Source organism: Arachis hypogaea, chromosome 16 (assembly GCF_003086295.3).
Source record: "Arachis hypogaea cultivar Tifrunner chromosome 16, arahy.Tifrunner.gnm2.J5K5, whole genome shotgun sequence".
Lineage (NCBI taxonomy): Eukaryota > Viridiplantae > Streptophyta > Magnoliopsida > Fabales > Fabaceae > Arachis > Arachis hypogaea.
The window spans coordinates 34,733,873-34,757,808 of record NC_092051.1 but is presented as its reverse complement, the minus strand read 5'-3'; the positions used below and the strand labels follow the sequence as shown (position 1 = coordinate 34,757,808).

Sequence of the window (23,936 nt, the reverse complement as noted above, 5' to 3'; positions counted from 1 at the left end):
CTTTTATTGTGATTAGCTTGATTCACCTTGCTTGTTGGTGTAGAGATTGGATTATTTTTTTCTGACCTTCTCTTTTTTATGGATATTTTCTTCTGTTTTTTGGTCACAATCTCCTTTTCAGTGCTTTCCTTGGTTTCCTTCACTTCTTTGATTTCAAAATTTGGATGCTGTGTGATGGTTAAAGTGTACCCTTCATCAAGAACTTCTTGAATTGGTGGTTCAATAAACTCACTATCTATGCCAGTCTCTACTTCATTGGAGTGTAGATTCCCACAATTGTATTCATCCCTTACAACCTCCTTTGTTTGTGCATCTTCCTTCTTTGTTTTTGAATCTTCCCCTTCTTCCATGTGTGAGGGTGGAAAGTTCTCTAATTCATTGGAGTATGAACTCCTTTGATTGATTTCCTCACTTTTTTCTATAGGATCTTGCATTATATCTCTTGGGAAGGAATTTGCTTGTTCCTCTTCCTGGGACTTGATAATCGAATGCACATGTTTCTCTACATTTTTGACATTCATCTTTATATCATGTATGAATTCTTTCATGAGAAGCTCAAGATCTAATGGTACTTGATATGAATAAGGAGATGGTGGCTCTTGATGTGAATAAGAAGCAGATGATGATTCTTGATAAGAGTAAAAAGATGATGGTTCTTGGTATGAATAGGGAGATAGTGGCTCTTGATATGGATAGAAAGATGATGGTTCTTGATATGGGTAGAGAGGTGGTGGTTCTTGGTATGAATATGGAGATGGTGGTTCTTGATAGTTGGAACATGGAGCACTAAAGTTTCTTTGGTTTTGACTTTGCCAACCACAATTTGGGTAGTTCCCCCATTCACAATAATATGAATCACTCCTTAGGTGTGAGTAGTAATGCATGTGATCTCTCTCCATTATTTTTCTTAGCACAAAACACCAAAAATAATTAAACGCACCATGTGGTAAACAGGAAAGCAAAGAAGAAAGAATAGAATTCTTTTTTTTTTGAAAATACTAAAGCAAAATTTAAATAAAGAAAATTAAAATAAGACTAACTAGGAAACACCAAACTTAATTTCAGAAATTAAGAAAAAATAATAGTGCTATTTTTTTATTTTTTTTTTTGAAAATACTAAAGTAAAATTTAAATAAAATTAAAACTAAAATGCCTAATCTAAGCAATCAAACAACTAATAGTTGTTAATCACAATCAATCCCCGGCAACGGCACCAAAAACTTGGTGCGAAATTTATAACCACAAACTAATCGGCAAGTGCACCGGGTCGTACCAAGTAATACCTCAGGTGAGTGAGGGTCGATCCCACCAGTATTGATGGACTAAGCAACAATGGTTAAATGATTTACTTAGTTAGACAAATAGAAAATAGTGTTTGAGAGTTCAAAAAGCATCAAACAGAAGACAGACAAATAAATAAGTTGGGAATAAAATATGGGGAAGGCAGTTATGGCTTCAGAGTTATCTATTTTCTGGATTGACTTTTATTATTAATTTATTCTAATAATGCAAGATTTAATTCATGGCAAACTATATGTGACTAGACCCTAATTCCTTAGACCTTTCTAGTCTCCTCTAACTTTCATCAACCGCCAATTCTTTGGTCAATTAATTCTAATTAGGGGGTGAAGTTTAATTCTAGTTATTATGCCACAAAAATCCTAATTATCCAAATATAAGAGGACTATATGTCACGTATCCTATTAAATCCAGATAATTAAAATTTTGGAGAATATGTTTTCAAGCTGTTGTTCAAGTAAAGAGCTTTTCCAAGTTATACAAGAACTCAAGTAGAAAGAGTGTCATACTTCCGTTCCACCCAAATTCATAAGATAAAGAACAAAAACAATTCTTGAAATATAAATCAGTACATGAATTAAAATAGAAAAATAATAGTATCAATCCATACAATAGACAGAGCTCCTAACCTTAACAGTGGAGGTTTAGTTGCTCATGGTTCAGAGAGAAAATAAGGATTTTGATAAAAATGTATTTTGGCTCAGGTCGAATGGAATCCCCGTGGAATAATTTCAATCCCATTTTATATCTAATCCTAATTAATTTAAAATCTATCTTCTAAAACTAAAATAATATCTTTTCATATTTTAAAATAAAAAAAGTTTTAAATCAGAATTATTTAATCAGCGTTTCTGCGTTCTCTGCATGTGGCGCAAGTCATGCATACGCATCAGTCACGCGTACGCGTCGATGGTCTCCTTTGCGTGTCACGCGTACGCGTCAGGTACGCGCACGCGTCACTGAGCAACTTTGCTTTTCATGCGTACGCATCAGGCACGCGCACGTGTTGCCATGGAAAGCTCCAAATCACGCGCACGTGTCAGGTACGTGCACGCGTCGCTCCTCGCTGTCATCTTCTTTAGTTCTTGTGTTGATTCCATTTGTGCAAGCTTCCTCTCCATCCTCTAAGTTGTTCCTGCTCTATATGGCCTTCTTCTCTTTTTCTGCGGAAGCTCCATCAAATCCAACCAAATGCTACCTAAAATAAACAGAATTGCACAAGACTCAAAGTAGCACCCATAGTGGCTAAAAGATAATTAATTCTTAATTAAACTCAACAAATTAAATGTAAATTCACTAGGAAAAGATAGGAAAGATGCTCACGCATCACCAACCCGCATCTGTGGCTCTCCCACGTGGACAATCCCTAGACATTTGTCCCAGTGCTCCACATCGAAAGCACATTCCCAGTCCAGCCCTGTGCGGCTCCTTTGGAGCAGTCTCACCAAAGCCTTCCTGTAGCAGCGCCCACTTCATGGAGCAATCCTCTGCGAGCTGGCACTTCTTAACCAACGTAGTAAAATTTGTTAGTTTTTGTGGATACACGTAATTAAAGATATCTCTCCTTAGTCCTTTCTCATACTGAGCACACTTCCATTCCTCATAATCGGCTGGATTTCCTTGACAAGATTTTGAGAAACGGTACAAGTTTTCGAATTCACGGGTATAGTTAGTGACAGACATATCCTTTTGCTTCAGCTGCATTAACTCCAACTCTTTTGCAGTGCGAAATGCATGCAAGAAATATCTCCCGTAAAACCCTGTCTTAAATCAATTCCAAGGGACATCCGTTAACTCCACCTGCAAGGTATGACATAACTCTTGCCACTAATTCTGAGTATCTCCCTTTACCGTATGAGTCACTACCTCCACTGATTGTACTTCAGGAACGTGCTGAGTGTACAAAAACCTCTCCACTTCTCGAAACCATTGGTCAGCCTCCAGGGCATTGGCATTTCCATTAAACCAAGGTGAACCACTCTTGAGGAAGTCAGTAAGGGTCATAGACCTATAATATCGACTTACGTTACTTGTACTAGCACTAGGGCTTCCATCTCGACGTCCTTGCATCGGTTTAGTCACGGGATTTTCTCTCCCAATACCTCGTTCGGATCCGCAATATGACATTTGGTCCCTGTTCACACCAAACAAGTGATATCAAGTTGATCAGTCTCAATATCACAAGTCTAATGCTTCAAGTTCCAAATGCATGCTCATGAACGTTTATGCCACATATATCAATCAGATATCCTAATAGCACATACACACATCCAGAGTATGCCTAGAAGCATAATCAGTCCATCCATCAGGCTCTACAGGAACGAACTGCTCTGATACCATAATGTAATACCCTACCACACAGTGCCTTACGCTTAAGTCGTAAAGCAGAGGTGGCAAGATATTACGACCTCTAAAAGAAAAGGATATGTACATAAATATAGTGAATGAAATCATATCAAGGATCCTTGAAGAATAAGCTAAACAAAAATGATAAACAGAAAAATCGTGTCACACTCGCATGGATATTCGTAGAATGGACAAGTGAGATCAAAAGAAAACAGGAAACATATGTATATATCAGAGTTCCAAAACTCAGATAGCAAGCTCCAGACTCGACCTGCAAAGTTAAGGCCAGCCAGAGTATATAATTATATATATTTATATAGAACCCAAAATAAAACTCAAACTACAAAATAAACACCTGTATCTCCAAGTCAACCTCTAGGAGGGACAAAACACAAAATGTACATGTAGAGATTCTATAAGCATATATGTATAGTCTAAAACAAAATATGACAGTCCAAAAGATAGTTCTTCACCTGTAAGGAGGCTCTCCAGACGCTCAACGAGGTATCTCTCGACTTGCATCTGAAAAACAACAAAATATAAATGGAATGAGAACCGGAGGTTCTGAGCATGGTAAAGGTGCCCGCATAGTTAATATAAAAGATCTCGGGAGAGCCAGAGGTATTCCTAGAACTTCGACACTCAGATTTTGGCTTAAGAATTCAACTAAACCAGAAATTAGGTAAGTTATCTAAGGTATTAAAGTTCTAAATCTAACTTTAACTTAACACTTCACTTTCTGACTCCTCCAATCCTATGAGACACTGGTGGAACAACTCCCCTCACACCTCCATCAAGAGGGATTTCTCAGAAAACATACACATACAATTCAAGCAAGAAAAACGCAGATAGAGAAGCATTTACAGCAAGTAGAACAAGTAGCAGATAAGCAGAATTAAACAGTTAAGAAAACTAAAACAATGCACACTCAAACAAAGCAAACAAATGCATATGATGTATGCCTGTCCTATGGCTGATGAGTCTCATCTGTCGGTTATACAGCCAACCCGACATGTCTTGGTAGTTAACCATTAGACAGTTCCTCTGTGCGTGCATCCCTGATGAGCGGATAATTTATACGCTTTTTGACATTGTTTTTAGTATGTTTTTAGTAGGATCTAGTTACTTTTAGGGATGTTTTCATTAGTTTTTATGTTAAATTCACATTTCTGGACTTTACTATGAGTTTGTGTGTTTTTCTGTGATTTCAGGTATTTTCTGGCTGAAATTGAGGGACTTGAGCAGAAATCAGATTCAGAGGTTGAAAAAGGACTACTGATGCTGTTGGATTCTGACCTCCCTGCACTCAAAGTGGATTTTCTGGAGCTACAGAACTTGAAATGGCGCGCTTCCAATTGCGTTGGAAAGTAGACATCCAGGGCTTTCCAGCAATATATAATAGTCCATACTTTGGCCAAGAATTGATGACGTAAACTGGCGTTCAACGCCAGCCTTCTGCCCAAATCTGGCGTCCAGCGCCAGAAAAGGATCCAAAACCAGAGTTGAACGCCCAAACTGGCACAGAAACTGGCGTTCAACTCCACAAATGGCCTCTGCACGTGCTACACTTAAGCTCAGCCCAAACACACACTAAGTGGGCCCAGGAAGTGGATTTATGCATCAATTACTCACTCATGTAAACCCTAGTGACTAGTTTATTATAAATAGGACCTCTTACTATTGTATTAGACGTCTTTTTGACCATCTTTGGTCTCAGTTTTATTCCATTGTTCATCTTAGGAGACTATTGATCTCGTTTAGGGGGCTGGCCATCTCGGCCATGCCTGGACCTTCACTTATGTATTTTCATACGGTAGAGTTTCTACACTCCATAGATTAAGGTGTGGAGCTCTGCTGTTCCTCAAAGATTAATGCAAAGTACTACTGTTTTCCATTCAATTCTTCTTATTTCGTTTCTAAGATATCCATTCGCACCCAAGAACGTGATGAAGGTGATGATTATGTGTGACGCTCATCACCATTCTCCCCTATGAACGCGTGCCTGACAAACACTTCTGTTCTACATGAATTAAGCTAGAATGAGTATCTCTTAGATCTCCTAACCAGAATCTTCGTGGCGTAAGCTAGAATGATGGCGGCATTCAAGAGAATCCGGAAGGTCTAAACCTTGTCTGTGGTATTCTGAGTAGGATTCAATGATTGAATGACTGTGACGAGCTTCAAACTCGCGAGTGCTGGGCGTTAGTGACAGACGCAAAAGGAGGGTGAATCCTATTCCAGCATGATCGGGAACCGACAGATGAATAGCCGTGCCGTGACAGGGTGCGTGAGCATATTATTCACTGAGAGGAGGGGATGTAGCCACTGACAACGGTGATGCCCTTGCATAAAGCCAGCCATGGAAAGGAGTAAGACTGATTGGATGAAGATAGCAGGAAAGCAGAGGTTCAGAGGAACGAAAGTATCTCCATTCGCTTATCTGAAATTCCTACCAATGATTTACATAAGTACCTCTATCCCTATCTTATTAATTATTATTCGAAAACACCACTATCCATTTATATCTGCCTGACTGAGATTTACAAGGTGACCATAGCTTGCTTCATACCAACAATCTCCGTGGGATTCGACCCTTACTCACGTAAGGTATTACTTGGACGACCCAGTGCACTTGCTGGTTAGTTGTATCGAAGTTGTGACAATTATGTATTAAGATCAAAGCACCAAGCTTTGAAGCCATTACCAGGATTTGTTCGAGCCTGGACATCACAATTTCGTGCACCAAGTTTTTGGCGCCGTTGCCGGGGATTGTTTGAGTTTGGACAAATGACGGCTCATCTTGTTGCTCAGATTAGGTAATTTTCTTTTCGTTTTCTTTTCAAAAATTTTTCAAAAATATTTTCAAAATTTTCTCATCTGTTTTCGAAAAAAAAAATATATAAAAATGTTTTCAAAAATTTATTCAAAATTTTTAAGAATGAATTCTAGTGTTTCATGAAGCATGTTGAAGCCTGGCTGGCTGTAAGCCATGTCTAAACTTTTTGGACTGGGGTTTCAACTTGTCATCACAAATGAAGAGATTCTCACACACTGAGTTGCTCTATACATGAAAAGTATCCATACCTGCTGAAGCTTGGCTGGCCATTGGCCATGTCTAGTGTTTTGGACTAGAGCTTTCATTGAAAGCTTGGCTGGCTAGTGAGCCATGTCTAATTCCTGGACTGAAGCTTTAGACTAACATGGCAAGATTCCTGGAATTCATATTAAAAATTTTGGAATCCTTATTTTCCTTTTTCAAATTAATTTTTGAAAAAATACAAAAAAATTAGAAAATCATAAAAATCAAAAATATTTTTCTGTTTCTTGTTTGAGTCTTGAGTCACATTATAAGTTTGGTGTCACTTGCATATGCATCTTGCATTTTTTCGAAAATATCATGCATTCATAGTGTTCTTCATGATCTTCAAGTTGTTCTTGGTAAGTCTTCTTGTTTGATCTTGATGATTTTTTGTTTTGTGTCTTTTCATGTTTATCATATGCATTCTTGAATTCTTAGTGTCTAAGCATTAAAGAATTCTAAGTTTGGTGTCTTGCATGTTTTCTTTGCATTAAAAATTTTTCAAAATTGTGTCTATGATGTTCATCTTGACATTCAAAGTGTTCTTGGTGTTCATCTTGACATTCATAGCATTCTTGCATGCATCACATGTTTTGATCTAAAAATTTCATGCATTGCATCTTTTTTGTGTTTTTCTCTCTCATCATAAAAAAAATTCAAAAATAAAAAAATATCTTTCCCTTTTTCTCTCATCAAATTCGAAAATTTGGATTGACTTTTTCAAAAATTTTTAAAATCAAATTGTTTCTTATGAGTCAAATCAAATTTTCAATTTGAAAATCTTATCTTTTTCAAAATCTTTTTCAAAAAATCAAATCTTTTTCAAAATTCTTAGTTATTTTCGAAAATTCCAAAAATATTTTTCAAAAATCTTTTTCTTATTTTTAGACCAAATTTTCGAAAATAACATAATCAATTAATGTTTTGATTCAAAAATTTGAAGTTTGTTACTTGCTTGTTAAGAAAGATTCAAACTTTAAAGTTCTAGAATCATATCTTGTGATTTCTTATGAATCAAGTCATTAATTGTGATTTTAAAAAATCAAATCTTTTTCAAAACTAATTTTATCATATCTTTTCAAAAATACCTTCTTATCTTATCTTTTTCAAAAATATCTTTTCTAACTTCCTAACTTCTTATCTTTTCAAAATTTGTTTCAACTAACTAACTAACTTTTTGTTTATTTCTTATCTTTTTCAAAACCACCTAACTAACTCTCTCTCTCATTTTCGAAAATATCTCCCCCCTTTTTCAAAATTTCTTTTTAATTTATTAATTATTTTAATTTTTAAATCTTAATTTTCGAAAATTACTAACATTTTTCAAAAACTATTTTCAAAAATCACTAACTCTTTTTCAAAATAATTTTCGAAAAATTATCCCTCCCCCATCTCATTCTATTTATTCATTCATATCCTAACATCTCATCTCACCTCTCTTCCATCCTCACAGTTGTGTTTCTTCCATTATATTACATTCTTTGTCTCCCCATCTTCTTCCACTCACACAGGAATCCCTATACTGTGGTATAAAGGATCTCCATTATTATTATTATTTTTCTGTGCCCTCTTCTTTGTCATATGAGCAGGAGCAAGGACAAGAACATTCTTGTTAAAGCAGATCCAGAACCTGAAAGGACTCTGAAGAAAAAATTAAGAGAAGCTAAAATACAACAATCCAGAGATAACCTTTCAGAAATTTTCGAACAGGAAAAGGAGATGGCAGCCAAAAATAATAATAATATAAGGAAGATGCTTGGTGACTTTACTGCACCAAATTCCAATTTACATGGAAGAAGCATCTCCATTCCTGCCATTGGAGCAAACAACTTTGAGCTTAAACCTCAATTAGTTTCTCTGATGCAGCAGAACTGCAAGTTTCATGGACTTCCATCTGAAGATCCTTTTCAGTTCTTAACTGAATTCTTGCAGATATGTGATACTGTTAAGACTAATGGAGTAGATCCTGAAGTCTACAGGCTCATGCTTTTCCCTTTTGCTGTAAGAGACAGAGCTAGATTATGGTTGGATTCTCAACCCAAAGACAGCCTGAACTCTTGGGATAAGCTGGTCACGGCTTTCTTAGCCAAGTACTTTCCTTCTCAAAAGCTGAGCAAGCTTAGAGCTGATGTTCAAACCTTCAGGCAGAAAGAAGGTGAATCCCTCTATGAAGCTTGGGAAAGATACAAACAGTTGACTAAAAAGTGTCCTTCTGACATGCTTTCAGAATGGATCATCCTGGATATATTCTATGATGGTTTATCTGAGCTATCAAAGATGTCACTGGACACTTCTGCAGGTGGATCCATTCACCTAAAGAAGACGCCTGCAGAAGCTCAAGAACTCATTGACATGGTTGCTAATAACCAGTTCATGTACACTTCTGAAAGGAATCCTGTAAGCAATGGGATGCCTATGAAGAAGGGAGTTCTTGAAGTTGATACTCTGAATGCCATATTGGCTCAGAACAAAATATTGACTCAGCAAGTCAATATGATTTCTCAGAGTCTGCATAAAATGCAAGCTGCACCCAACAGTACTCAAGAGGCATCTTCTGAAGAAGAAGCCTATGATCCTGAGAACCCTGCAATAGCAGAGGTGAACTACTTAGGTGAACCTTATGGAAACACCTATAACTCAACATGGAGAAATCATCCAAATTTCTCATGGAAGGATCAAAAGCCCCAACAAGGCTTTAATAATGGTGGAAGAAACAGGTTTAGCAATAGCAAACCTTGTCCATCATCAACTCAGCAACAGACAGAGAACTCTGAACAAAATGCTTCTAATTTAGCAAATCTAGTCTCTGATCTATCTAAGGCCACTGTAAGTTTCATGAATGAAACAAGGTCTTCCATTAGAAATCTGGAAGCACAAGTGGGCCAGCTGAGTAAAAGGATCACTGAAATCCCTCCTAGTACTCTCCCAAGCAATACAGAAGAGAACCCAAAAGGAGAGTGCAAGGCCATTGACATAAGCGCCATGGCCGAACCTGTGAGGAGAGGAGAGGACGTGAATCCCAAGGAGGAAGACCTCCTGGGACGTCCAGTGATCAATAAGGAGCTTCCCTCTGAGGAACCAAAGGACTCTGGGGCTCATCTAGAGACCATAGAGATCCCATTGAACCTCCTTATGCCCTTCATGAGCTCTGATGAGTATTCCTCTTCTGAAGAGAATGAGGATGTTACTGAAGAGCAAGCTGCCAAGTTTCTTGGTGCAATCATGAAGCTAAATGCCAAATTATTTGGCATTGATACTTGGGAAGTTGAACCTCCCTTGTTTATCAATGAACTAAGTGATCTGGATCAACTGACATTGCCTCAGAAGAGACAGGATCCTGGAAAGTTCATAATCCCTTGTACCATAGGCACCATGATCTTTAAGGCTCTGTGTGACCTTGGTTCAGGAATAAACCTCATGCCCCTCTCTGTAATAGAGAAACTGGGAATCTATGGGGTGCAAGCTGCTAAAATCTCACTAGAGATGGCAGACAGCTCAAGAAAACAGGCTTATGGACAAGTAGAAGATGTATTAGTAAAGGTTGAGGGCCTTTACATACCTACTGATTTCATAGTCCTGGATACTGGAAAGGAAGAGGATGAATCCATCATCCTAGAAAGACCTTTCCTGGCCACAGCAAGAGCTGTGATTGATGTTGACAGAGGTGAAATATTCCTTCAATGGAATGAGAACTCCCTTGTATTCAAAACTCAAGGATCTCCCTCTGCAACCATGGAGAGGAAGCAGCAAAAGCTTCTCTCCAAGCAGAGTCAACCAGAGCCCCCACAGTCAAACTCTAAGTTTGGTGTTGGGAGGCCACAACCAAACTCTAAGTTTGGTGTTGAACTCCCATATCCAAACTCTAAGTTTGGTGTTGGAGAGTCTCAACAAAGCTCTGCACATCTGTGAGGCTCCATGAGAGCCCACTGTCAAGCTATTGACATTAAAGAAGCGCTTGTTGGGAGGCAACCCAATGTTTATCTAATTCTTATTTTTATTGTTTTTCATGTTTTCTTAGGTTCATGATCATGTGGAGTCACAAAATAAATATAAAAATTGAAAACGGAATCAAAAACAGCAGAAGAAAAATCACACCCTGGAGGAGCATCTGTCTGGTGTTCAGCGCCAGAACAGAGCATGGTTCTGGCGCTGAACGCCCAAAATGGGCAGCTTCTGGGCGCTGAACGCCAGAACAGGCATGGTTCTGGCGTTCAACGCCAGAAATGGCACACAGTTGGGCGTTGAACGCCCAAAATGGCCACCAACCTGGCGCTGAACGCCCAGAGTTGGATACAAAGGCATTTTTACATGCCTAATGGGTGCAGGGATGTAAATCCTTGAACACCTCAGGATCTGTGGACCCCACAGGATCCACTCAGGATCTGTGGACCCCACAGGATCATCTTAGGATCTGTGGACCCCACAGGATCCACTCAGGATCTGTGGACCCCACAGGATCCCCACCTACCTCCACTCACTTCTTCTCACCACTCTCTTTCACACAACCCCATAAACACTCTTCCCTAAAAACCCCTCATCAATCACCTCAAACTCTCTTCCCCATCACCTCTTCACCACTCACATCCATCCACTCTTCCCCATAAACCTACCTCATAAACTCCACCTACCTTCAAAATTCAAAACCAATTTCCCACCCAAACCCACCCATATGGCCGAACCTTAACCCCCCTCCCTTCCCTATATAAAGACCTCCATTCTTCATCAAATTCACACAACACACCCCTCTACACTCTCCTTAGCCGAAACCATATCTCCCTCTCCCTCTCCATATTTCTTCTTCTTCTTCTTCTATTCTTTTGTTTATTGCTCGAGGGCGAGCAATATTCTAAGTTTGGTGTGGTAAAGGCATAGCTTTTTTGTTTTTCCATTACCATTGATGGCACCTAAGACCGGAGAATCCTCTAGAAGAAGGAAAGGAAAGATAAAAGCTTCCACATCCGAGTCATGGGAGATGGAAAGATTCATCTCCAAAGCCCATCAAGACCACTTCTATGATGTTGTGGCCAAGAAGAAGGTGATCCCTGAGGTCCCTTTTAAACTCAAAAGAAATGAGTATCCGGAGATCCGACATGAAATTCAAAGAAGAGGTTGGGAAGTTCTAACAAATCCCATCCAACAAGTCGGCATCCTAATGGTTCAAGAGTTCTATGCCAATGCATGGATCACCAAGAACCATGATCAAAGTAAGAACCCGGATCCAAAGAACTATGTTACAATGGTTCGGGGGAAATACTTAGATTTTAGTCCGGAGAATGTGAGGTTGGCGTTTAACTTGCCATACATGGAAGAGAACGCACGCCCCTACACAAGGAGAGTCAACTTTGATCAAAGGTTGGACCAAGTCCTTATGGACATATGTGTAGAAGGAGCTCAATGGAAGATTGACTCCAAAGGCAAGCCGGTTCAACTAAGAAGATTGGACCTCAAGCCTATAGCTAGAGGATGGTTGGAGTTTATTCAATGCTCAATCATTCCCACTAGCAACCGGTCTGAAGTTACTATAGACCGAGCCATCATGATCCATAGCATCATGATTGGAGAAGAGGTGGAAGTTCATGAGATTATACCTCAAGAACTCTACAAGGTGGCTGACAAGTCCTCCACCATGGCAAGGTTAGCCTTCCCTCACCTCATTTGCCACCTATGCAATTCGGCTGGGATTGACATAGAGGGAGATATCCTCATCAAAGAGGACAAGCCCATCACTAAGAAAAAGATGGAGCAAGCAAGAGAGCCCAGTCATGGAGCTCAAGAGGCGCAAGAAGCTCACTTCCATGAGATCCCTGAGATGCCTCAAATGCACTTTCCTCCACAAAACTATTGGGAGCAAATCAACACCTCCCTAGGAGAATTGAGTTCCAATATGGGACAACTAAGGGTGGAACATCAAGAGCACTCCATCATGCTCCATGAAATAAGAGAAGATCAAAAAGCAATGAGGGAGGAGCAACAAAGACAAGGAAGAGACATAGAAGAGCTCAAGGACATCATTGGTTCCTCAAGAAGGAAACGCCACCATCACTAAGGTGGATTCATTCCTTGTTCTTCTTTCTTCTGTTTTTCGTTTTCTATGTTATGTGCTTATCTATGTCTTCATTACATGATCATTAGTAGTTAGTAACTTTGTCTTAAAGATATGAATGTCCTATGAATCCATCACCTCTCTTAAATGAAAAATGTTTTAATTCAAAAGAATAAGAAGTACATGAGTTTCGAATTTATCCTTGAACTTAGCTTAATTATATTGATGTGGTGACAATGCTTCTTGTTTTCTGAATGTATGCTTGAACAGTGCATATGTCTTTTGAAGTTGTTGTTTAAGAATGTTAAATATGTTGGCTCTTGAAAGAATGAGGACTAGGAGACATGTTATTTGATAATCTGAAAAATCATAAAAATGATTCTTGAAGCAAGAAAAAGCAGCAAAGAACAAAGCTTACAGGAAAAAAAATAGGCGAAAAAAAATAGAAAGAAAAAGAAAAAGCAAGCAGAAAAAGCCAATAACCCTTAAAACCAAAAGGCAAGGGCAAATAAAAAGGATCCCAAGGCTTTGAGCATCAGTGGATAGGAGGGCCTAAAGGAATAAAATCCTGGTCTAAGCGGCTAAACCAAGCTGTCCCTAACCATGTGCTTGTGGCGTGTAGGTGTCAAGTGAAAACTTGAGACTGAGCGGTTAAAGTCAAGGTCCAAAGCAAAAACAAAGAGTGTGCTTAAGAATCCTGGACACCTCTAATTGGGGACTTTAGCAAGGCTGAGTCACAATCTGAAAAGGTTCACCCAATTATGTGTCTGTGGCATTTATGTATCTGGTGGTAATACTGGAAAACAAAGTGCTTAGGGCCACGGCCAAGACTCATAAAGAAGCTGTGTTCAAGAATCATCATACTGAACTAGGAGAATCAATAACACTATCTGAACTCTGAAGTTCCTATAGATGCCAATCATTCTGAACCTCAATGGATAAAGTGAGATGCCAAAACTATTCAAGAGGCAAAAAGCTATAAGTCCCGCTCATATGATTGGAGCTCTGTTTCATTGATAGTTTGGAATTTATAGTATATTCTCTTCTTTTTATCCTATTTGATTTTTAAGTTGCTTGGGGACAAGCAACAATTTAAGTTTGGTGTTGTGATGAGCGGATAATTTATACGCTTTTTGACATTGTTTTTAGTATGTTTTTAGTAAGAATCCAAAACCAGAGTTGAACGCCCAAACTGGCACAGAAACTGGCGTTCAACTCCACAAATGGCCTCTGCACGTGCTACACTTAAGCTCAGCCCAAACACACACTAAGTGGGCCCAGGAAGTGGATTTATGCATCAATTACTCACTCATGTAAACCCTAGTGACTAGTTTATTATAAATAGGACCTCTTACTATTGTATTAGACGTCTTTTTGACCATCTTTGGTCTCAGTTTTATTCCATTGTTCATCTTAGGAGACTATTGATCTCGTTTAGGGGGCTGGCCATCTCGGCCATGCCTGGACCTTCACTTATGTATTTTCATACGGTAGAGTTTCTACACTCCATAGATTAAGGTGTGGAGCTCTGCTGTTCCTCAAAGATTAATGCAAAGTACTACTGTTTTCCATTCAATTCTTCTTATTTCGTTTCTAAGATATCTATTCGCACCCAAGAACGTGATGAAGGTGATGATTATGTGTGATGCTCATCACCATTCTCCCCTATGAACGCGTGCCTGACAAACACTTCTGTTCTACATGAATTAAGCTAGAATGAGTATCTCTTAGATCTCCTAACCAGAATCTTCGTGGCGTAAGCTAGAATGATGGCGGCATTCAAGAGAATCCGGAAGGTTTAAACCTTGTCTGTGGTATTCTGAGTAGGATTCAATGATTGAATGACTGTGACGAGCTTCAAACTCGCGAGTGCTGGGCGTTAGTGACAGACGCAAAAGGAGGGTGAATCCTATTCCAGCATGATCGGGAACCGAGAGATGAATAGCCGTGCCGTGACAGGGTGCGTGAGCATATTATTCACTGAGAGGAGGGGATGTAGCCACTGACAACGGTGATGCCCTTGCATAAAGCCAGCCATGGAAAGGAGTAAGACTGATTGGATGAAGATAGCAGGAAAGCAGAGGTTCAGAGGAACGAAAGTATCTCCATTCGCTTATCTGAAATTCCTACCAATGATTTACATAAGTACCTCTATCCCTATCTTATTAATTATTATTCGAAAACACCACTATCCATTTATATCTGCCTGACTGAGATTTACAAGGTGACCATAGCTTGCTTCATACCAACAATCTCCGTGGGATTCGAACCTTACTCACGTAAGGTATTACTTGGACGACCCAGTGCACTTGCTGGTTAGTTGTATCGAAGTTGTGACAATTATGAATTAAGATCAAAGCACCAAGCTTTGGAGCCATTACCAGGATTTGTTCGAGCCTGGACATCACAATTTCGTGCACCAATCCCCAAGCTCAATAATATAGTATTCCATGGAGTCAAACTCCAAGCTCAATAACATAGTATTCCATAGAGTCAAACTCCAAGCTCAATAATATTCCATGGAATCAAACTCCAAGCTCAAATATAATATTCAATATTCATATATATATATGCATGCCCATGGGGGAATCCGGGGAGTTAAAGTGCCCGGTCACATCTTGCGACAGAGGGTCAACAAATAGTCTCAAATACACAAGCCACATAAAAATCTCTTTCCTTTTTAAAATAACACTTCAAATTAAAACTCCAATTCTTATAGAAATTTTGGCAGTATCTCCTCTAAAACTCGAATTTCTACCACCCTTCAAGGGTCCCATCTACCAAAGCAAACACCCCTCAGTCATTCAAATCATTTCCAGTAACAAATTATTTCAAAATCAAACAGATATCAATATTAAATATTTTCCCAAAATCAACTAACTTCAACAATAAATTATTAACAACAGCTAAACCACACATTTTATACCATATACACAATCCATCAATTATACATTCAGTTCATTCCTATCTTAAGGTCTTCTAGCCTAAGTTTTCACGTGACATTAATCATTAACTACGAGAAACTAAAACCACACCTTCGTACGGAATCAAAATATTCAAAGCTCCGGAGAGGCTTTCTAACCGAGCTATCAAAGAAGAAGAAAATGTCCAGAATTGTCTGTGCCTCCTAGAACTCCCGTTGGCGGAACTCAAGGGGTAGAGGAGCTACTTCTCCGTCACCTTTCACCAATCAAAAGTGGTGTCAACATGTAGAGGAGGAGGATATGAATACTTTTACTGGATTAGATTTTTGATTGGGGTTACGGATTGCAAGAAATCAAAGCCGAAAGGTTGGAGGAGGTTTACGTTCTCACGCTTCTCTCTCTCAGTCACTCTTCTCTCTCGCCACTCATTACTTCGTATACTATATATATATGGCGGCGCAAGTATAATAATGATAATAAAATAAATGTTACTTATTCCTTCGGATGAAACTATTATATATAAAGCTAATGATATAATAAGGCTAATGATACTCATAACTATATATTACATATATGCGTACAAGCATAATAATAATAATAATAATATATAAAGTTGAATGTATATGAGTTACTAATATAAATGACATTAGTAACTTAAAGATGAAAGATATTTGGTGAAGTATTAGAAAGGCTAAGTTCACCAAAGAGTATCGATATTTACTCATATCATCGGATATCGAACTCGATAATAATATTATTATCTAAACTCTATTTTTAAATTTAAATATCAATTACTCAAATTAAAATATACATAAAAGTTTCATTACTTATAAATTACTAGAATTATAGTTTTAATTATGTAATATATATATATATATATATATATATAATTCAAATCTGAATCCCCTAACCTAGGTTGCACAAAAAAAATTATTGAATTGAAATTTAAAGTCCAGGAGGAGTTTTAGAGGATTCAAAAAGGTCCGTTGAGTGCCTATATCTTATGTCATAATAGATTCGAACACTTGCCCCGGATTAACTTCCGGATCATAATTGTTCTAGTGAATAACTAAAGAAAAAAATTGGAATAGATAGATAGATGGGAGATAGAATAGAAAGAAACTCAATATAAAAATCTCTCAAAAGTTCCCTAATCTTTTTTTTTATATTGGCAGGTCTCTTTGTATGTGTTGTCCAGAATATGAATTTGATTGAATTCAAATTGTTATAAAATTAGTTCAATTACTAATAATAAAATAATTTTCAAAAAATAAAGAACTCTGATTTTATAAAATAAATTATAACTTATTTATGTTTATATTTTTTTAAAATTGAGGGTTGCTGATGAACGAAATTCTTATGCCGGTGTAGAAGTTAACATTGAGTTCAATTATGAGTATAGTATAACCGACATGCAAATATTGCATCAAACAATTCTAAAATCTATGACCGAGAGTATTAGTCCCGGGTCGTTCTCCCTAGGAATTGCCTTAGAATGCACATCATTGATTAGGAAGTCTTTTGTGGTTTTGAGAGTTGGTGCAAGAATTCAAACTAACAAAAGTAAACAACAATTAATTGAGATGAAAGCCTTGGCCAAGGGTGAGTATTGGAAGTTTCATCATTGTAGTTTCCTTCAATTGTGATAAGAATTAATTATTGCTTCACTTAGTTAACCCCCTAATAATGGAGGAAAGTCAAGTGAAAGTAACTAACTTGAGTCACAAGACCTAGCCTAAACCTAGGAAAGTCTAGCTTTAGTGCACTCCAAGTCAATTAGTAATTCTCAATTCCTAATCAACAATTGATATCCACTACTCAAGTGTCTCCAATAACTCAACCCCTAAACCAAGTAAGAGAAATCTACTCCATAGCTAGGGTTGTGATTTTCACAAACAATTGGCGAGCAATCATAGAAGACATGATGAAATTGATAGAAAAGAATTGAATTAAAGCTATCTAATTCAAACAATCATCAACAATCAAGCAATTGAATGAAATTTCTCAATTCATTAATCAAAATTCAAAGTAACAAGGTAACAAATCTAGATCCAAGTGAATGAATCAAAAGATCACTAATTGAGAGTAGAAGAAGAGTAGATCTACAACTTGTATCAAAGTAAAAGTGAATTAGTAATGGATTTCACCAAGAAATCAAGGAAAATTGCAATGAAGAGAGTAAAATCCTAGAGAGAAATTGGAGTTTCTCTCTCTAAAAGACAAAATGTAACTAACTACCCAAAATATCTAGAATAATGTCTAATTGTCTCAATCTCCCTAATCCTTGGTCTTCTTATGCTCTTCCTGCCAGAATTCTGCCCCAAAACAGGGCCTGCCCCAAAACATGGCCTGCCCCTTGCCTGAAATCGCTGGTCACGTTTTCTTCTTAAAAAATTACGTGCGGCTATCGGCGTGTACGCGCACAGTGCGCGTACGCGTCCTTGGGGCTTTTGGCGATCCACGCAGGCGCGCAGTGAGCGCGCGAGTCCAAGGATTTTTGGCCCAGCCATATAAACGCGCCGACTTCTCGTTTTGGCTCCACTGCGCCAGCTCTGAGGGTGCACATCCGCGCATACGCGTATGGTGCGCGTGCGCGCCCATGCCCAAATTCCAAAACTCTAATTTTTCCATGCTTTTTCCATTCATGCATGCTTCTTTCATTCCTCTTAGCCATTTTTTGCCCTATGACTTCTGAAACCACTTAGCAAACGGGTCACGCCATCGAATGGTAAAAGAGGAGGATTACAATATATCAATTCTAATGTAAAAGAAGCATGTTTTCATCTTATGAGGCAAAATTAGGAATGGAACACAAAATTATGCATTTTTATATGAATAAGTGTGGAAGACCATTGATAAAACCCTCAAAATCTATACATGATAAACCCTAAAAACGGGTTTATCAACCTCCCCACACTTAAACTATAGCATGTCCTCATGCTAAAGAAAAGCAAAAGATCAAAGGATCACAAGAGAATGAGACTCATGGGATGCAATCTACTTACATGAATGCAACTAGGGAGTATGCTACTATCTACTTGGTCAATAGCAATTCAATCTTCCTAGAACATATATATATGCACATAGGGCAAGATGATGGGCAATGTATGAATTCTACCAATTCTTGTCATCAAAGTGAAATATGCATAGCTTGCATGAAGAGCGCTCGCGAGAGCCGGGAACAAGGTATTGAGCTTCGAACCCCTGACCGTAAGTGTTTGCACTCTATTCGCTCGCTGTATAGGGTTGATCACTCAATCCTCCCCTACTTCAAGCTCTTCCAAAATTTTTTCTTCCTCTAGCCAATCAACAATTGTTCTATGCATGCATACATATATCATGAGGTCTTTCCTTAAATTGTAATGGGGTTAGGGTTAAGGTAGGGTTATATATTTGGCTAAGTGGGCTAAAATTGAATCCTTTGATTAACTTAAACTCCCCTCCTAACCTATATAACATCCTATACAATTATGTACTAAGCTAACTACCCATTCTTCACTCTTTCACATACTCATACATTTACTTTTGATCATTATACATACGCATTGATTTGTCTTTAAGTCTTACTTTGGGGCATTTTGTCCCCTTTTTTTTTCTTTTCTTTACTTTTCTTGCTTTTTTTTTTCATTATTCCTTTTTCTTCTCTTTTTGTTTTGTCTCCACTTTTGTTTTCTTTTTTTTTTCTTTTCTTATCAGCGCATATGGTCTACACATTTGGTCAACACATGAGTATGTATCCACTTCCCAATATTTTTAACAAAAAAACAACAACATGCTTCTTACCTCAACAAATGCCACCCCCCCACATTTTCCAATGCGTACGCACGGATGTGCACCCTCAGAGCCGGCACAGTGGAGCCGAAACGAGAAGCCGGTGCGTTTATATGGCTGGGCCAGAAATCCTTGAACGCACGCGCACACTGCGCGCCTGCACGTGGATCGCCAAAAGCCCCAGGGACGCGTACGAGCCGATAGCCGCACGTGATTTTTTAAGAAGAAAACGTGACCAGCGATTTCAGGCAAGGAGAAGGCCCTGTTTTGCGGCAGAATTCTGGCGGGAAGAGTATAAGAAGACCAAGGATTAGGGAGATTGAGACAATTAGACATTATTCTAGATATTTTGGGTAGTTAGTTACATTATGGCTTTTAGAGAGAGAAACTCCAACTTCTCTCTAGGATTTTACTCTTTTCATTGCAATTTTCCTTAATTTCTTGGTGAGATCCATTGCTAATTCAGTTTTACTTTGATACAAGTTGTAGATCTACTCTTCTTCTACTTTCAATTAGTGATCTTTTGATTCATTCACTTGGATCTAGATTTGTGACCTTGTTACTTTGAATTTTGATTAATGAATTGAAGAATTTCATTCAACGGCTTGATTGTTGATGATTGTTTGAATTAGATAGCTTTAATTCAATTATTTTCTATCAAATTAATCATGTCTTCTATGATTGCTCGCCAATTGTTTGTGAAAATGACAACCCTAGCTATGGAGTAGATTTCTCTTACTTGCCTTAGGGGTTGAGTTAATATAGACACTTGAGTAGTGGATATCAATTGTTGATTAGGAATTGAGAATTGCTAATTGACTTGGAGTGCACTAAAGCTAGACTTCCCTAGGATTAGGCTAGGACTTGTGACTCAAGTTAGTTACTTTCACTTGACTTTCCTCCATTATTAGGGGGTTAACTAAGTGAAGCAAAAATTAATTCTTATCACAATTGAAGGAAACTACAATGATGGAACTTCCAATACTCACCCTTGGCCAAGGCTTTCATCTCAATTAATTGTTGTTTACTTTTGTTAGTTTGAATTCTTGCACTAACTCTCAAAACCACAAAAGACTTCCTAATCAATGACGTGCATTCTAAGGCAATTCCTAGGGAGAATGACCCGGGACTAATACTCTCGGTCATAGATTTTAGAATTGTTTGATGCGACATTTACATATCGGTTATACTATACTCACGATTAAACTCAATGTTAACTTCTACACCGGCATAAGAATTTCGTTCATCAGCGACCCTCAATTTTAAAAAAATATAAATATAAATAAGTTATAATTTATTTTATAAAATCAGAGTTCTTTATTTTTAGAAAATTATTTTGTTATCAGTAATTGAACTAATTTTATAACAATTTGAATTCAATCAAATTCATATATATATATATATATATATATATATATATATATATATATTACATAATTAAAACTATAATTCTAGTAATTTATAAGTAATGACACTTATATGTATATTTTAATTTGAGTAATTGATACTTAAATTTAAAAATAGAGTTTAGATAATAATATTATTATCGAGTTCGATATCCGATGATATGAGTAAATATCGATACTCTTTGGTAAGCTTAGCTTTGCTAATACTTCACCAAATATCTTTCATCCTTAAGTTACTAATGTCATTTATATTAGTAACTCATATACATCAACTTTATATATATATATAAAAGACGGTAGGCATTTACCTAATGGAAAGCCGTTGTACATATATGTAACATATAGTTATGAGTATCATTAGCCTTATTATATCATTAGCTTTATATATAATAGTATCATCCGAAGAAATAAGTAACATTTACTTTATTATCATCATTATACTTACGCTGCCATATATATATATATATATATATATATATATATATATATATATAGTATACGAAGGAATGAGTGGCGAGAGAGAAGAGTGACCGAGAGAGAGAAGCGTGAGAATGTAAACCTCCTCCAACCTTTCGGCTTCGATTTCTTGCAATCCGTAACCCCAATCAAAAATCTAATCCGGTAAAAGTATTTGTATCCTCTTCCTCTACACGTTGACACCACTTTTGATTGGTGGAAGTTGACGGAGAAGTAGCTCCTCTACCCCTTGAGTTCGGCCAACGGGAGTTCTAGGAGGCACAAACAATTCTGGTCGTTTTCTTCTTCTTTGATAGCTCGGTCAGAAAGCTTCTCCGGAGCTTCGAATATTTTGATTCCATACGAAGGTATGGTTTTAGTTTCTCGTAGTTAATAATTAATGTCACGTGAAAACTTAGGCTAGAAGACTTTAAGATAGGAATGAACCGAATGTATAATTGATGGATTGTGTATATGGTATAAAATGTGTGGTTTAGCTGTTGTTAATAATTTGTTGTTGAAGTTAGTTGATTTTGGGAAAATATTTAATATTGGTATCTGTTTGGTTTTTGAAATAATTTGTTACTGGAAATGATTTGAATGGCTTGTGTATTTGAGACTATTTGTTGACCATCTGTCGCAAGATGTGACCAGGCATTTTAACTCCCCAAATTTTCCCATGGGCATGCATATATATATATATATATATATATATATGAATATTGAATATTATATTTGAGCTTGAAGTTTGATTCCATGGAATATTATTGAGCTTGGAGTTTGACTCTATGGAATACTATGTTATTGAGCTTGGAGTTTGACTCCATGGAATACTATATTATTGAGCTTGGGGATGCGCACATAGAGGGACTGTCCAATGGTTAACTACTAGGACATGTCGGGTTGGCTGTATAATCGACAGATGAGACTCATCAGCCATAGGACAGGCATACATCATATGCATTTGTTTGCTTTGTTTGAGTGTGCATTGTTTTAGTTTGCTTAACTGTTTAATTTTGCTTATCTGCTACTTGTTCTACTTGCTGTAAATGCTTCTCTATCTGCGTTTTCCTTGCTTGAATTGTATGTGTATATTTTTTGAGAAATCCTTCTTGATGGAGGTGTGGGGGGGTTGTTCCACCAGTGTCTCGGAGGATTAGAAGAGTCAGAAAGTGAAGTGTTAAGTTAAAGTTAGATTTAGAACTTTAATACCTTAGATAACTTACCTAATTTCTGGTTTAGTTGAATTGTTAAGCCGAAATCTGAGTGTCGAAGTTCTAGGAATACCTCTGGCTCTCCCGAGACCTTTTATATTAACTATGCGGGCACCTTTACCATGCTGAGAACCTCCGGTTCTCATTCCATATATATTTTGTTGTTTTTCAGATGCAGGTCGAAAGACACCTCGTTGAGCGTCTGGAGAGCCTCCTTACAGGCGAAGAACTATCTTTTGGACTGTCATATTTTGTTTTAGGCTATACATATATGCTTATAGAATCTCCGCATGTACATTTTGTCTTTTGTCCCTCCTACAGGTTGACTTGGAGTTTTATTTTGGACTTTCACTAGCTCATTGCTCTTTGCCAAGAGGTTCATCTTCCAAAAGGAATACCTCAATCTCCTTGTTGCTCTTCATTTGTTCACCATGATACAACTTGAGACAGTGCCCATTGACCTTGAAGATATCCGAACTCGAGGGATGGCGCAAATGGTAGACTCCATAGGGTTCTGCTTTCTCCACTTGATATGGGCCTTCCCATTTTGATCGTAGTTTTCCGGGCAACAATCTCAACCTTGAATTATAAAGGAGGACTAGATCACCGGCTCTAAATTCTCTTCTTCTTATGTTCTTTTCGTGCACAGCTTTTATTTTCTTCTTGTAAAGTTTCGAGTTCTCATAGGCTTCCAACCTCAAACACTCTAATTCCACTAGTTGAAGCTTTCTCTCAACTCCGGCCCCACCCAAACTTAGATTGCACTCCTTGACGGCCCAATATGCTCTATGCTCCGCCTCCACCGGTAAGTGGCAAGCTTTGCCATATACCAACCGAAAGGGGCTCATGCCAATCGGCGTTTTTGTACGCCGTTCTGTATGCCCATAGTGCATCGGTAAGCTTGGCACTCCAATCTTTTCTATTGGGCTTCACAATCCTCTCCATTATGCGTTTGATATCCCGATTGGAAACCTCAGCTTAGCCGTTTGTCTGTGGGTGGTAGGCCGTAGCCACTTTATGCATGATGCCATATTTCTTCATTAGCCCTTCCATTCTTCTATTGCAAAAATGTGAGCCTTGGTCGCTCACGATTGATCGTGGCAACCCAAAATTACAAATGATGTTATTTCTCACAAAAGAAAGGACCAAATTAGCATCGTCCGTCCGGGTGGGTATCGCTTCCACCCATTTGGACACATAATCAATGGCTAGTAGAATATAGAGAAAACTATTAGAATTTGGGAATGGCCCCATGAAGTTGATACCTCACACATCAAAAATCTCACAAAATAGCATGGTTTGTTGGGGGATTTCATCCTTCTTGGAGATATTACCAAATCTAAGGCATTGAAAACAAGATTTACAAAAAGGAGAAGAGTCCTTAAAAAGAGTTGGCCA

The 23,936-nt window shown here is 37.9% G+C and overlaps 1 protein-coding gene and 1 non-coding gene across 2 annotated transcripts; both read right to left on the bottom strand.

The window, feature by feature from the left end:
* Positions 1-8,839: 8,839 nt before the first annotated feature.
* Positions 8,840-8,947, bottom strand: LOC112761755 (small nucleolar RNA R71). The gene has a single exon (XR_003182134.1). It is a non-coding gene; the product is annotated as a small nucleolar RNA R71 (small nucleolar RNA).
* Positions 8,948-22,894: 13,947 nt separating this feature from the next.
* LOC112756978 (uncharacterized) lies at positions 22,895-23,431 on the bottom strand. Its single transcript, XM_025805577.1, has one exon. The coding sequence runs from the start codon at positions 23,429-23,431 to the stop codon at positions 22,895-22,897; it is 537 nt and encodes a 178-aa protein (XP_025661362.1).
* Positions 23,432-23,936: the final 505 nt, after the last annotated feature.